The sequence below is a fragment of the Trichogramma pretiosum genome, unplaced genomic scaffold (assembly GCF_000599845.2).
Source record: "Trichogramma pretiosum strain Unisexual culture from Peru unplaced genomic scaffold, Tpre_2.0 scaffold95, whole genome shotgun sequence".
Classification (NCBI taxonomy): Eukaryota; Metazoa; Arthropoda; class Insecta; order Hymenoptera; family Trichogrammatidae; genus Trichogramma; species Trichogramma pretiosum.
This window is the reverse complement of record NW_019641618.1, coordinates 482,615-497,581: the sequence shown is the minus strand read 5'-3', so window position 1 is coordinate 497,581 and position 14,967 is coordinate 482,615. Positions and strand designations below refer to the sequence as shown.

At 30.9% G+C, this 14,967-nt stretch overlaps 3 protein-coding genes and 1 pseudogene across 3 annotated transcripts; 1 reads left to right on the top strand and 3 right to left on the bottom strand.

Annotated features, from left to right (window-relative positions):
- The first annotated feature begins 2,325 nt into the window (after window positions 1-2,325).
- Window positions 2,326-4,727, top strand: LOC106657475. The gene is made up of 5 exons (XM_014379011.2): window positions 2,326-2,510; window positions 2,849-3,107; window positions 3,221-3,875; window positions 3,934-4,218; window positions 4,294-4,727. Exons 1-5 carry the CDS (start codon window positions 2,507-2,509, stop codon window positions 4,501-4,503), a joined length of 1,413 nt encoding a protein of 470 aa, XP_014234497.1. The 5' UTR covers window positions 2,326-2,506; the 3' UTR covers window positions 4,504-4,727.
- A 936-nt stretch (window positions 4,728-5,663) lies between these two features.
- LOC111693630 (ankyrin-3-like) lies at window positions 5,664-6,704 on the bottom strand. Its single transcript, XM_023458774.1, has one exon. It carries the CDS (start codon window positions 6,702-6,704, stop codon window positions 5,664-5,666), a length of 1,041 nt encoding a protein of 346 aa, XP_023314542.1.
- A 2,415-nt stretch (window positions 6,705-9,119) lies between these two features.
- LOC111693626 lies at window positions 9,120-9,979 on the bottom strand (annotated as a pseudogene).
- Window positions 9,980-13,025: 3,046 nt separating this feature from the next.
- LOC111693629 (SET and MYND domain-containing protein DDB_G0273591-like) lies at window positions 13,026-14,486 on the bottom strand. The gene is made up of 5 exons (XM_023458773.1): window positions 14,117-14,486; window positions 13,769-14,034; window positions 13,480-13,677; window positions 13,242-13,406; window positions 13,026-13,154 (listed from the first exon to the last, which is right to left on the bottom strand). The coding sequence occupies exons 1-5, from the start codon at window positions 14,484-14,486 to the stop codon at window positions 13,026-13,028; spliced, it is 1,128 nt and encodes a 375-aa protein (XP_023314541.1).
- Window positions 14,487-14,967: the final 481 nt, after the last annotated feature.

Genomic DNA, 14,967 nt, shown 5'->3' with positions numbered 1-14,967 from the left:
AGTTTGGTTGGAACAGCTACAGCCATGCCACGTGTTATGATAATGCCAGGGGATTATGAAAGGTGCCAGATGCAAGAAACTGCGACGGCTACCTACAGCACCAACTACTACCACAATACTTCATGAGCCTTTTATTCTCTTTTTTCGTATAAACATATTTTAATCCATTTATATCAATTTGAATTGAAATATTTTAATTCTTATTATTGGTATTAATAGTGTGATAAATATATTTGCGTCAATACAGCCGTTGATCGGTAGCCATAAATTTAGTGATAGCTAAGCATATTATATCATAGTATTTTTCTATGTACGTGTGGTGTTAATAATTGTTGTACATATTTTATAGATATTTCGTTGACAAATATACTAGAAAAGTACTTTAAACATACGATTAAAACAAAAAGGAAAAAAAAACAAATGGAAGAAAACGCACAAAAATTGAAATTAAAAATGTCCAATATAAATAGCTAAATTAATGATACGACACAAACTGAACGTTTAATTAGCAACATACTACACATTTACATACGTCAATTTGTAGAATATTCGATACGGTTGAGAAGTGTGTTGATCAAATTATTTACGATTGGTGTATTGAAAAATTTATTTTCAAGCTTACGAGGTACTATCGATAGTGGCTATGCAACGACTAAAAGACATGTATGAATGAAGGGTAAAATCTATAAATGATTTTCACCTCGAATGATGAGCTCTGTATCTCTATAAACGAGTGACGCCTTGCTTTTACGGGCTATTCCCTATAAACGGGACATTGGCTCTAAATGTGTGCGTGAATGAATTGTCCTTTAGTTTTGCAAGCTACATTTGGTCACTTCTCAATGAGAAATAAGCTTTGCGTGAGGCTTAAAAACGATTTTTTGCTCCAACATTCGTACAATAATTTGATAAATGACAAACTTCTCAATTATATCTCAAATGCTGACAAACGTCGATACATAAGTGTGTGTGTGTGTGTGTGTGTTTGCTTGTATGACGTTCACAAAGCATTATTTCAAAATCGTATCCATTTTAAGTGCATTCATCGTCGATTGAAAAAACAATAATTCTTTTCCGTTTATTTTTTTTTCTTCTTTTTTTTTGTAATTCCAACACAAACATTTTTTGTACGCTTTTTTCGTATGGTTGAAACTTCAAATGTTACATTGATAATATAATGACTAGCCTATGAGTTTTGATGAAAAATAATTTTCTCAGCCAAAGACACAATGAACGTCTTTCTTGTATATATTAATTTTGTTTAACAATAAAAAATTATAAATTTAACCAATTCTGAAGTGATCATTATTTTTTCCCTTTCCTGAACCCTACGTCATTTCTTTCCCTCTAGCCTTTAACACACCTTCTCACACCGAATATCGAATTCATTATCGAAGACCGCGACTGAGCGCAAAATCGGCGAATTAACAAGATCAAACTCGCTCGTCTCACAACAATATACACTTCGCAACAAAATCATCCCAACAAACATTTTCATTGAAATTTCAAAATGCTTCCATCTTCTTCGATTTTGATCGATCAGCAAATAAAGTCTTGTTCTAGCAACAAATTTCAAAAGTTTCAAGCAAAGTTCTACTTCAAATTCAATTATCATTAATCGTTTGAAAAGCTGACTGACTTGTTTAGCTTGCATACTTATTTGTTTAGCTTCGTAATGCAAATTTGTTTCTTTGAAATCGTCTTACTGTTTTTGTTTACGGCAATCAAAGTGTATTTTTATTGGTTTTCATTACAGTTATTGGGAAACCATTTTAATAGTAATAGAATATTTTCTAAAAAAAAACAGCCTATATGGCACAATTGAAAATATTAAAAAAACACGAAACTAAAAGATATATAATAATAAGTAAAAATTTGAGTAATATATGTGGTAAATTCATGGTCTGAGAGAAATAGCCTTAGGAGTTTTTGTATACTTTATCATGAAAAGTAAAAAGATTTGTGTGGCTAGAAATCGAGATTTAATCAATCTCCAATTTTCATTCCCTCAAAGAACAATTAGAACGAATTTTTCTCAAACCTCTATGTACTTTTCTTTTCTTTTTCGTTATTTGACTGTCAGGTAAATTTTTACATTTTATAACATATTGCAAGGTTTCATCTAAAAAAGTCGACATTCGGCAAACGCGACAAATCGACAATCGTGACAAATCGAGAAACACGAAAACGTCCTCTTGAATCTTGATTGGCGGCCATATCAACCCGACTTTTATGGTAGCTTAATCCGATCAACAGTGTGAACACGAATTATTTACAATTCACAAAATTCACACTGGATTACAATATAATAAACAATATCCAAGACCACCATTAGTAATAAGCCACTGAAAGTAATCGATAAACTTATTCGTGATACTGGATGTATGAATCATTGGGCAACTCTTAAAGGGGAATCCTGCGCGTTTCATCACGAACTTTTGTGAATCACTTTTTATTGAGATTTGATCAAAGAAAGACTAATTCATTTCGACGTTTGAATAAATCTATGGGTATGTTTTTCTAACATGTATGTTAAGTCGAATCAAAATGTATACATTTTAGAATTGAAATTGAAACTACCTAAATGCAGGTGTGATATATGCAACTGTTTTTTCAACGATCTTAATTATAAAATGAATACTTATTCTTAATTCAACAAGAGTTTACTTTCAATCAAAAATAACTCATCATAATTATCATTTTACTCTGTATTTACTATCTCAACTTTAAGCGACTATAATTGTAACATCAATGGTGAATACTGGTAGAATAAGTTAGAATTTGAACAGATTTATTTGAAATCTATGATTATTGATTGTAGGTACAATTTTTACAAAACTTTTTTCAGTACCAAGCGCAATGGATATCCCAAAGTTAACATCCAAATCGATTAAGATAGAAAGTCCATTTACTTGGGACTTAGACCTAGAACAAGTATGTAATTTTCATGAAGAAGAAATAGAGCTGTCTCATTGTGAAGAGTCACCTATCTTACGGCTAATAGAGATGAACACACTTGCGTACATTCGTTGTATGCAAATGAAATTTGTTGCTGCTGAAGAATTAATAGGAGAAATTGATGATGTTTGGAAGAAAATGTGTAAAAGGTAACAATTATTAGGAAAACATATTTATAACATTTATCAGATACCATTGAATATCAAGATTATTACACATTTAAGATTATTATACAGCACTTATTTTTATACTATTGTTACAGTGTTTCAGAGCAAAGATATTATTCGGTTGATGTTCTTGCACATGTAAAAGATGCAACAGCTTTTTGCATTTATTCAATGATTAGAAAAAAAGAACAAGCAAGAGCATTAGAAATGAAAATGAAAGATGCCAAGAATTTCATTTCTGATATAGAGAAGGGAACATTATTTGGATCGCAGGCTATAGCTTCAAGTCTATTTTTTGAAAAAAGTGCTAATAGATCTTTCGAATTAGCAAAATCAGCTTCATCATGTGTTCCGAACTGTGCATTATGGCACTATTTAACTGCTAAGTGTCTTAGAAAAAAAAGACGTTATCATGATTTTTGTTTAATTGTTTCTAATGAAGAAGAAACCGAATTCTTAAAGTGTTATGAATTATCACCAAGTGATCACTATGGCATTTGTGTTGCTAGAATGTATAAAGAGAGTAAAAATTGGAAAAAATCTTCAGAGATATGTAATGAAATCTATCTGAAAAACCCCAATGATGTGAGAGTAAGATTACTTCTTGCCTTGTTTTTCATAACTCAAAAGGACTTTATTAAAGCTAAAGATTGTTTAGACTATGTTGGAAAATTATTGTCACCAGAGAAAACACCTAAAACTTACTATCATTATCTGGCAAAATATTATGAAGAAACTAATGATTACCCTGTAAGTGTTGAAAATTTTTCTTAAACTAATGAAAGCTTTCTATATCACTTTTTTTCAGAAAGCCAAAGAAAACTATTTGAAGGCTACTGGTGGAACAGGCAATTTCCCTGCTGATATGGATTATCTCAATCTGATTAGAAATACTTCACAATCAAAGTTTGATTATGAAATTATCAAACATCTTAAAAGTATGTTGAATAAATATGAAGACAACCAAAATCTTGTTACACATATATTGTTAAATTTAGCTGTTATTTATTTATTTGATGCTAAAAATTATAAGCTAGCAGCTGATTATTTTTTAAAGGCTATCAAGACAAATCCTTGTGATCCACAATTAGAGGTATGAGTCAAAAGCATCTTCAACTCTCTGATTACATTTGATTGTTTTCATCTGTAAATTACATTTTTATTTCAGAATTTCCAGACACGTATTATAAGTAAAAAACATTATAATATTTATGAACTGATCAGAAAAAACATCTTAACTGTAAATAAAAATAATTATGGTAATGCTTTAAAGGACTTGAAAAATTACTGTACTGAATATAAGAAACGAATAGCAAAGACCAATGTTTCAGATTCACTGGAAACAAAGTTTGCTGAAAAACTGTCACTTGAAAATTAACATTATAAAAATGTAGTCAAGTGAATATCAAAGCAGAAAATGTGATAGATTAACCAACTTTTGTTTGTACAATCTCTGCCTGTCAAGGTGAAAAAATGCTTTGCTGAAATAATTAAGATACACACAAATGTAAATTTTACATTTTCCTATGACTCTATCCTTAAATTAAATTTTTTTGTTGTTTTTTAAATATGTTCCTTGTAATTGAGTGTAGTTTTATAAAGGCCTATTGATTTATGAATCATATTATGAAAACTTATTTAAAGTGTATGTACCATTTACAATTTTTAATTGTATGACTGTTGTGAGTGTGAAATAAATATTTTACTTTTATTGTACTGAAACATTGTCAAACAAATGTCAAAAAAGTTTTTGAGCATTACAATAGTGTGCATTTTAAAAAAAGTTTATATTTAAGGATAACTGCAGCAGATGAAGCAGTTGAATTTACATTCTGAGTTGTTGGTAATTGACTTCAATAAGATTATTTATTAAAAAATGAATAAATGAATAATATTTATTTCTTATTATTTAAATTTCTTACAGAGCGATCATATTAACATTTTATGGAATCAAAATCATTTTTTCCAGAGTTAGTACCTTGCATTGTGCATCGTATTTGGTAATACACTTATAACTTGTGAACTACTTGGCTTTGAACAAAGCTATATTTACTGTCTTGAAAAATATTATGAAGCTTTTTGTCTTAAAAATAAAAATTTTTGATATGGTGTTTTTCTTTTAGAAAGCAAAAGAAAACTATTTGAAAGTTGTTGGTTCGACAGGTAATTTTCATAATGATTCAGATACTCTTGTTAGAAAGATTTCAAGATCAAAGTATGATTATGAAGATATCAAACACCTTAAAAATATCTATAACGTATTTATATAAAAATAAATATCTAAAGCTAGCATCAGATTATTTTTTAAAGGTATTAAAGATCAATTCTTATGATCTGCCTTCAGAGGTAATCTAGTATGTCTAGAATCATGAAACGTTGTTGATTTGATGTATCATTTATATCATTTATATGACGATACAGTATACTAGCTTCAAGAACATTTATATTTTATTGTTTCGATTTTTAAGTTATCGTGCCAGTAAGGTGTGTTCTAATTTTTTCTGCATAAGAGAACCATGAATATTAGTAAAAAAATATTTAAATTAGTAAATTTCNATGTTCCAATAGAATCTCAACTACATCATAGTTGCAGTACGAAATAGCCATATCAACTGGAGAATTTCCATCGTGATCTTGAATGTTGACATCTGCTTCATGTTGTAATAGCATTTTCACTACCTCAATAACAGTACGATCCCTTTTTCTGAAATACATCTCTTCTACATTAACCATGCCTTCTCCGTCAATTTTCCAACAAGGAAGCAAGTGCAATACTGATTTGCCTTTCTTGTTTACATGTGCTAAATCAACATTATAATTCAAAAGCATTTCTAATGCTTCTTGTTGTGCTGGACACATACCACAAGCTTTATCATAAAATAGATTCAGTAGAGGACTGTTACCATCTTCATCTTGTGTATTGACATCAGAGTTATACTGAAGTAACACTTGAATAGTCGACAACCAATAACTGTGATTACGAATTGGTAATTCCAACGACATTTTTAAGCAAAAAAGATTCAAGGGTGTGAAATCTTGCCATATTTTGCCATTAGGATCTGCACCATTGCTTAACAGCATAATAACTGCATCAATGTTAAACGAGTGAGTCACAGAATGTAGTGGTGTGGAATCATCAGCGCTCAAGTGATTCACGTCAACGCCTTGATCTATAAACCATTGCATCATATCAACATTGCCACATAGGCAGGCCATATCAAAATGTGATAATCCTTTTTTATTGGTATAATTCACATGATCGTATATGTTGAAAAGTAAACCCACAACTTCTGGACGATCTTCTTCGGTCCTATAATAACCCTTGTTCGCAATGTGAATTGCCGTTCCAGTTGACTCGTCGAAACGGCCGACTTTTATGTCAGCTCGGACGAAATATCTCACGATTTTGAAACATCTCTCTTTGACAGCGCGTATTAGTATCCAATTGAGATCCATGGAACTGATATCCACCAAATCTTCATCGAAAAGCGAAACGGAAAGATCGTCGACGTTGTTCACGCTGTCGCACTCTCGCTTCATGTTTTCGAAGAGTCTCTCCGTTGCACTTGGGGCATTCATTGTATCTATTGTATGTTATCACACAAGCAGATGCACTTTTCAATTCGATGAGAATGTGGATTTCACACTTAACAATGGGCAATTTTCACTTTGCTGTGGAATCACTGGTCACGACTTGTCGACGTTTGTTTATGTTTCTTTGCGGCTATGCAGCGCACTGGCGATTGACGGTTGTATTGTAATTAGTAAGGCCTTCCCGGCCGCCGCTCGCTGTCTGCTTAGAACTACACGTACTTCCGTATGTGGCGCCACAAGGAAGATCTTGTAAATTCCGAACTATTATGAGTTTAATATGAAATTCAATTTATGACTGCGGTTTGAACCTAAGTTGATTCTATTTGTCTATGTATCTAAATTTTTCTGCACGATTTACTTGTTAGTTGTTAGCACAAGAAACTGGACTTTATTATTGATGAAGGATGATGATGAACTCAACTATAAATCTTTATACCTAGTGTCTTTCCGCGTGTGGCGCCTCAGAGAAGATCTTGTGAGTCCCCCTATTATGTCTCATATGAGCGTAAAATCAAATTTACTAGATGGGAATTTCCAAACATCAAATTGAAATCAGTTTGGTTGAATCATTCGTTATCGAAAGGAACATCAAAAAGTTATTTCAGAATTGTATACATATACTTAAAAAGTTTTTATTTTTTTATTCGTGTCGAAGCGCGACGAAAGCATCAATGAAGATGTAAAAAGAATTTTTTTAGGTCAAGAATATAAGGAAAAGTATTTATTTTGAATAACAAATTTTCAAGATTCCTTTTAAAATTCGTGCTTTTTTTAAAAAAAGAAAGCCAATTAAGTTTATCAAATAATAAATAAATACAAATTATTTATTGTTGATAAAGTAGAAATCTCAGACAAATCTCCGTCTTTCCCCTTCCTTTCGCCTCTAATGCTATTCAGTCGTGTAGCTGCTTGAGACGTTATTTTATTTAGAAGTTTTTTTACACGTATAAGTGAAAGTATATGTAGATGTTTTTTACATATATAAGTGGAGGGCCCCGTAGGTAAGTGGTTAAGGCGCTCGAGCCTCTACAATTTTCTGACCTGAGACATCTAGAGGTTCAAGGTTCAATTCTTATACGGGGCCCGGTGGCGTTCAACGTTGGATCATCGTAGAAACGTAGTTGGATCTTCACAAGAAAATCAAGGTCAATGAAAGAAGATGAACAAATGATAAAAAAAATGAAAAAAAAATAAAATGAAATAAATGTAATAAAATAAAAAAAAAAAATTTTTGTTTATAAATAATTGAAAAGTTTTTATTTTTTCATCGTTTCAAAAAAATTTTTTTTCAAAAATTTCATTTTAATCGACACCTCATTTTTTTTACGAGAAGTGTTTTTATAATTGAATGGATTATTCGAATCAGAATCGGATAGTTTAATTGAAAAAAATAAGTAACAATACATGTAACTGAGACCGAAATCATATTTTAAAGTGAGATTGACTCGTGTGACAATATACAAAAAAATACCGATGCCAATGTATTGGCAAGTAGCTTCCTCGTACTTTTTTTTAACTTGAAAATAATTTGGAAATATTAATATAATCATTTCTAATTTGTTCACAAAACAGTTTCAATCATAAATTATTTCTGTTGTGGATTTACTATTTTATAAAGATCTTATACAAGAACTTGCTACCAGATGTCTTACAATTTTATCAAGATCTTTTTAAAATCTTGCCTAAGAACTTATAAAATATTTTCATTGGGGTAATACATCTGAAATTTTATAATAATAATATAGTATCAAGAAAATAATGAGAAAAATTGTAATTTTGAGTCTCCAAAAGGTTTTATGAATTTTCAAAAACTCTAATTAACTCTTTAAAATTATCAATCAGGTGTGCGAAATCCGAACATTTGTAAGACTTTTTAAGACATTTTTAGACTTTTTTAGACTTCGTAAAACTTTCTCATGAGAAAAATTTCCGTCGGGGTAATAGTAAAGCTCATGATAAATAATCCTCCGCAATGCGCTAAAGTAAACGAGAGCGTTTATCTGATGAAAAGCTGGATACCATTTACTTAAATTGTTTCATAAAAGTGTAATTTAATTAGTCAACTACTATCTTAGAATGTAAAATCATTGTCGATATCAGGTCAAACCCAGCTGCTATTTGCATTTACTTTCTGGCTGTGTAAAATTTAATACTCGCATAGTTCACTCTTGTCAAAATAGACGATCGGCATTTAGACAGAAATGAATCAAACACACGACTACAACTTTGACTGATAAAATATACTCAAAGCATTACCAAACCCATTTAAAAACGATCCATGTTGTGTGTTGAAGGAATAAGGATAAAAAAAAAAACAAATCCATTTATTTTTAATAAAATGTAATAGACTGTTTATTTGTACAATTTTTATCATTTTAACAGTCTTTTTTGTCGCACAAACTAAAGTGAACATAGTTGGGCAGACTCTTTCCTTCAATGACTCGTTATCTAGTAAATAATTTACGTGTCAGCTTGTTGACCCAACATTAAATACTCTTTCTGAGAGCCTGCAGATGCTGTATTTCAATAGCATGGGCAGTCTTTGTTTTTCTATTTTTCTTTGATTGACCTTAATCAATTGGATCATGAAAGATCGGCACCGGCAGCAGCAGTAAGGATCTTCTCTTATTGAATTTGTTCAGTCTTCACTTGAACCAATCAAGTGAGGTTATGTTACCCCGCACGTGCTCTCTCAGGCTTTCTTCGTATAGGTGAACATAAATTAGTATCTGTACTTGGTTGAATAATCTTTGGGCGATACAACTAACCCTCGACCTTTTCTTGCCCCTTTGTACACTGTTTCCAGAATGTCGATCATCTCTTGCTCGTCTTCCAGGGCCCAATTAATTTTATTATTGTTGCCTGTTCCCAGATCTATCATAATGTGTCGATTCCTGAAGAAGCACATGAGCGTGCATGGGTCGTATAACTCGTACATGACTTTAAAATCACGCACTTTATCTAGATCAACTAGATAAATTACAGCAAAGTTTTGAACTTTTTCTGCAATATTAAATAGGACTTCGTCCATTTTCATGCACTCGGGATCCCAATCGCGGCCAAATCTTATAACAACCACACGATCCTCTTCCGAAAGAATCGCCTGGTCTACTTGCCAAGCATTCTCAAGATGTTGTAACATGAAAGACATGTTATTAAGTTTATAGTATTTTATCTTTCAGCAGTAAATCGCGTGGTAACACAAATCACAATGGCTGAACGAAGCACAGTCGATGATAAATAACGTCTGTCTATATCCAAAGGCGAGACGGTACTAAGGCTAACTGAGCCAGTCACTTACTAATATACGTAATGCTGAGCACGTTGTGGAGGGGACAGTCTTCAATAGCTATAGGTATACACAGTGCATAGCGCCATATTGTTTTCTTTCACGATCCAGCTTACTGCAAAAAACGGGGAAACACCGTGAAATTTCTAATATAATTAAAAATGAAACTTTTATTATTTGTATCTCCTTATGCGATATTGACAAATTTTTTACAGATAAAATATAAAATTATAAGAAAATCGTCTTGTAGTGTCTTAAATATCCGCACGATTACGACACGTCTGTGGTTCCGCGATCTTATGAAAAAATCCGAAAGATGGTGCGAGCTCTCGGTTATCTGGAGTGTTTAAACTCTTTGTGCATATATTGCAACAATCTAATGTTCAATTTATACAACAATCAAGTGAGGGTGAAAAAACAGGAATTTGATCCTGAATACACGCGTATCCCTTACCCGCTCGTTTATATTTTCATCAAACTGTCTCAAGTTTCTATTTTTATAGTCCATTATTTCAAAAGTGTGTTATTTGGAGTGGCTAAAATGGATAATATTCATTTTCAATTATTATATCTCGCTAATAACTCGTAACTCCTGATAAACTAATTGCGGAATTATCAGATTCGGTTTTTTAGCAAAACGTCACTGGTCACTGTTCTGTTCACTAGAGTTAGCAATGAGAATTGCATACTTTTTTCAAATTTATCAGTAGTGAAATGTGAACTTTTTTTTCACTCATTTGAAATTTTCGACTCATTTGATTTTTCACGGTGGTGAAATTACTTGAGATAAACTAAGGTCACTTGTCAAATTTCAGTATTATTACAATGTTACATATTATTTAAATTTATAAATGAGTCGTCAAATTACAGCATTTTGTCATTGATAAGTTTGGTACAAAATTTTACTTTTAACTATGGATTAAACTACATAATTAAGGCTTGATCTATTTTTCTCTAGATCGTAAATATACAATTCAACAGTAAAACGTATTATTCTTATGATAAGTAAATAGTAAAACGTATTCTCTTAAAGTTTGTTTATTTTTACGCCTATTGCACACTTACCTCCATTGGTTCTTTGCCAAACATCCAAATCCAGCTCCAGTAAATGCATCCTTCAACTCATGTTTCTAGAAAGCCTAGATACAAACTGTTGCATTAGGATCAAACTAATTTGCATACATTTTTTTTATCGACAGCATGCAATAGCATTAAGTTCACTTGATAAATAATGAAATTTTTGAAACAAACCTTGGAGAGTTTACACAAATCATCTTTTCCCGTTGTGAAATTTATCCTTTCAGCTTCCAACTGTCCAGTTGACCAGGTTGTCTAACTTCTGTCAAGTTGTTTTAGATCGATGAAGTTTAATATCCCTTTTCAGCTATAATAATGAAATTAGCTTTGATATTTATACACGTATTTAATTAATCGCACATAACCTGACACATGACACATTCATTATTATTTGTATTAACGCGTGTATCTTCGCGACCATTTTAAAGAGTTTCAAATTCTTTATCAAATTCATTGATAAAATTCTCACTTGAAATGTATCTTTTACATGCCGATCCCTCAAAATACGTCTGAAGTATCTTAAGCACAAGCTTGGCTAACAGTAGATGAAAATAAGATAATGAGATTGAAATATGAGATCTTGAAATTTCGTGGTTCGGCGACCGATTTTTTTTCTCTGCTGTTTTTGGCATCGCTGGTTTGATCTGATTCGCCGGGCTCTCACGATCTGAATAACGAGGCCGTCATGCGCACATGTACGCAGATGACAGCCACGATATGTTTCTCCAATCTTGACAACATTACACCGCAATTTGATTAAACTCCTTTCTTAATACGTGTATGTTTTAACCAAGAGAAATCTAATATAATATCGGTTTATTATAGCATTTATCAAGTATCAATGTTTTATCGATATTTATGCTATTTTCGTACTAAACACGAAGATACTCTATTTTAATTTCATAAGTGCCTTCAAGGTACTTAACCCAAGACTATACATGTTTGAGCCAAAATATCCAGTATAACATATTTTGGAGGTAGTTCTTTACCAATGTATTTGCGGTGGCTCAGAAATAATCAAGAAAACATACACATGAAGGCATTCTGGCTAACTCTTCCCTATTTGTGAAAATTAATAGATAATGAAAAAATGCATGAACAATTACATAATAATAAATTTATCTATCAGAAATTTTTTATATGTATTTATACATAACTCCGATATCTCAAATAGTTCCTTATAATTAACCATTTTTAATGTTAATTTTTGTTAACAATCATAACATTATGTGGCAGTTTCACGCTGGTTACAGTCGTAAAATTTTCATTATGGAAATTTTTTTCAACTCGTTTTCTGATACAGAGTTGTACCGTTAACCATAATTTAAAACGATACTTGATGATTCAGCATGACAAGTGAGTGCCTAATTTTCGTAATGTCATAGAATTTTCAGAAAAGATTCAGAGAACTGTTACCATCTAAATCACTAAATGCGTATCTACTCCGCTTCTATTACTTAAAATAAAGATATTATTTAAAGCTAGTAAACTATTTTTAAGATAAAAAAATGTATGAAGTCTCTAAATGCAACTTGCCATTTTAGCGAATGAACATAATTTAAAATGGAACTAAAAACAATTAAATATAAAATCACAGTTTACAGATTTTAAAATGTTTTTATTACACAAAAAAAGTTTGCACAAAAAACTTAACTTATTAATAATAAGTATGATTTTCATTAAAAAATCATTGACGATTGAAATCTTTAAGTTAACAAAATATGATCTGATTACAACAATAAAATTAAGAGTTTAAAGGTTTCTAGACATTAGAAAAAAATTAGAATGTTTTATTTTTAAACTTATAAATTAAACTTAAGTTTATATAAATTAAAAAATTAAGTATTACCCTATTGTATTAGTTTTTGTAAAGCTAACCAGCAACAGGTGATAAAAATTTATTTAAATTAATAGATCTTCTGGTCTATGAGAAATGATTTTTAAAATGAGCATAAGTTGTCAAAGGGTACTGCAAGACCATAATACTTCTCATAAATAGCCTCAAGAGCTTGAAGTAAAAGACATCGAGTTGTACTAGGTTGTGGTAGTACATCAACTATTTCATTTATCTGATCGACCACAGTTTGTAATAATTGTTTATCAATTAAATCTTTTCTACAAAAAATTTTATCTATTAATGGTGAAATTTTCATCACAAAACCTAGTTCCGTAAAATATTTTGCTTCATCTATCAATGGTGATAATAAAACAGGAGGCCAATCTTCCTCACAAGCAATGCATTGGCACACAAAATTTTTTCGTTTTTCTCTTCTATGCATCAATGGAGATAAATAAAAGAAGTCCCCGTATGCATCTAAAAGCTATAAAAAAATTTAATAATATTATATGTAGCAAATTTGAAAAATATTCATAAAAATGAATATCAATGGGTACCTGAGTTCCACTAGCAATTGGTTCCAAGGCATAAAAAATATACTTCATATCTTCTGAAAAACATCTTCTAATATTTGGTACACAACTGTGATTGGTCATACTGCTGATAAGTCCTACGCAACATCCTCTACTTCTATCGATTCTTCCAGCTTTGATATCAAGACATTGAGAAATACTTAATTCAGCTATATCTGATATCTAATGATTAGAAAAATGAAAAAAAAGTAGATCTTGATTGAATCATTAATTAGATTGAGAAAAATGAAACTTGAAAAATGGTTATCCTTACATCATGATTATTTACACGATTTATTTTTACCAATCTTAAAAGCAAAGATCCAATAAACATAAAATCTTCATTCGTTGATAAATCGTTGTATTGCATATCTTTTAGTTTGTCAGAAAAAAAAGTTGAATACTTCACCATACAAATCAATATTTTAACAGTATGGATAGTTAACCGCATACTACAATCCAATGCTAACTTATGAGATAAACTCATTAGTTTATTGAATAAATCAATTTTTTGTTCAGGTTTGTCATTTACTATTTTAACTATTAAAGATACAATAAAAACCAAATAAATTGAGTTATTTAAGAAAATTTAAATAATTTTAAAAGTGTTTTTTATTTTTACCTTGATTGTTTTTGGAAATTTTTAGTTTGGATTTAAGCTCATCAATTGCCTTGTTATCTTTTATTAACGATATTATAAATTTGAGACTCATGAAAATGTAATCGGGAATTTCTGGGTCACATAAAAGAAGATGTGGTGTTAATGAGCATTCCATGTGATGATGCTCTTTCCATGCCTTGTTTTTACATTTCAAAGAACAAAATATAAAATCATGACATGTTTCGCATGGGATTCCAGTCCATGCAACTGCTAAACACTGGGAGCAGAATACAAATTGATTGGAAAAGTTTGGCCCAATTAAACAAGGTTTTTCTACTAATACTAAATCACCCGTTTTGAAATCTGTTTTAGCATATAGACCTCTGCCCATTTTTTCAGTTTGTTTTATTTCAACAAAATCAAATTGATCAACTTTTTCTCTGTCAATAATAATTTTATCGCACTCTTCTTTTTCCTGCAAGAACTTATGGTTAGGTTTGAATTGCTTCATTGTTGCTACAGTAGATTTTGTTTTCTCAATAATATTTGATATTTGGTTTGTATCCTCTACAGATAACTTTGAATTCTTGAAAATTTCATCAATCTCTTTTAATACATCATCTTTCTTTGAAGAACCAAGGGCAGCAAAACATTTGGCTTTTTGGCAATATAGTTTTAATTTCATCTTGGTTGAATCTGTTAATTGTATAGCTTTATCTAAACTATCTATAGCCTCATTATATTTATTGACATGCATCAATAAATATGCTCGATTACTGTAAGCAAACATCAATTCTTCAGATTCACTAGGAGCATAAGTTATGCTTTTGTTATATAAATACAGAATCAATCGATGATCTTCGTCTGTGTGC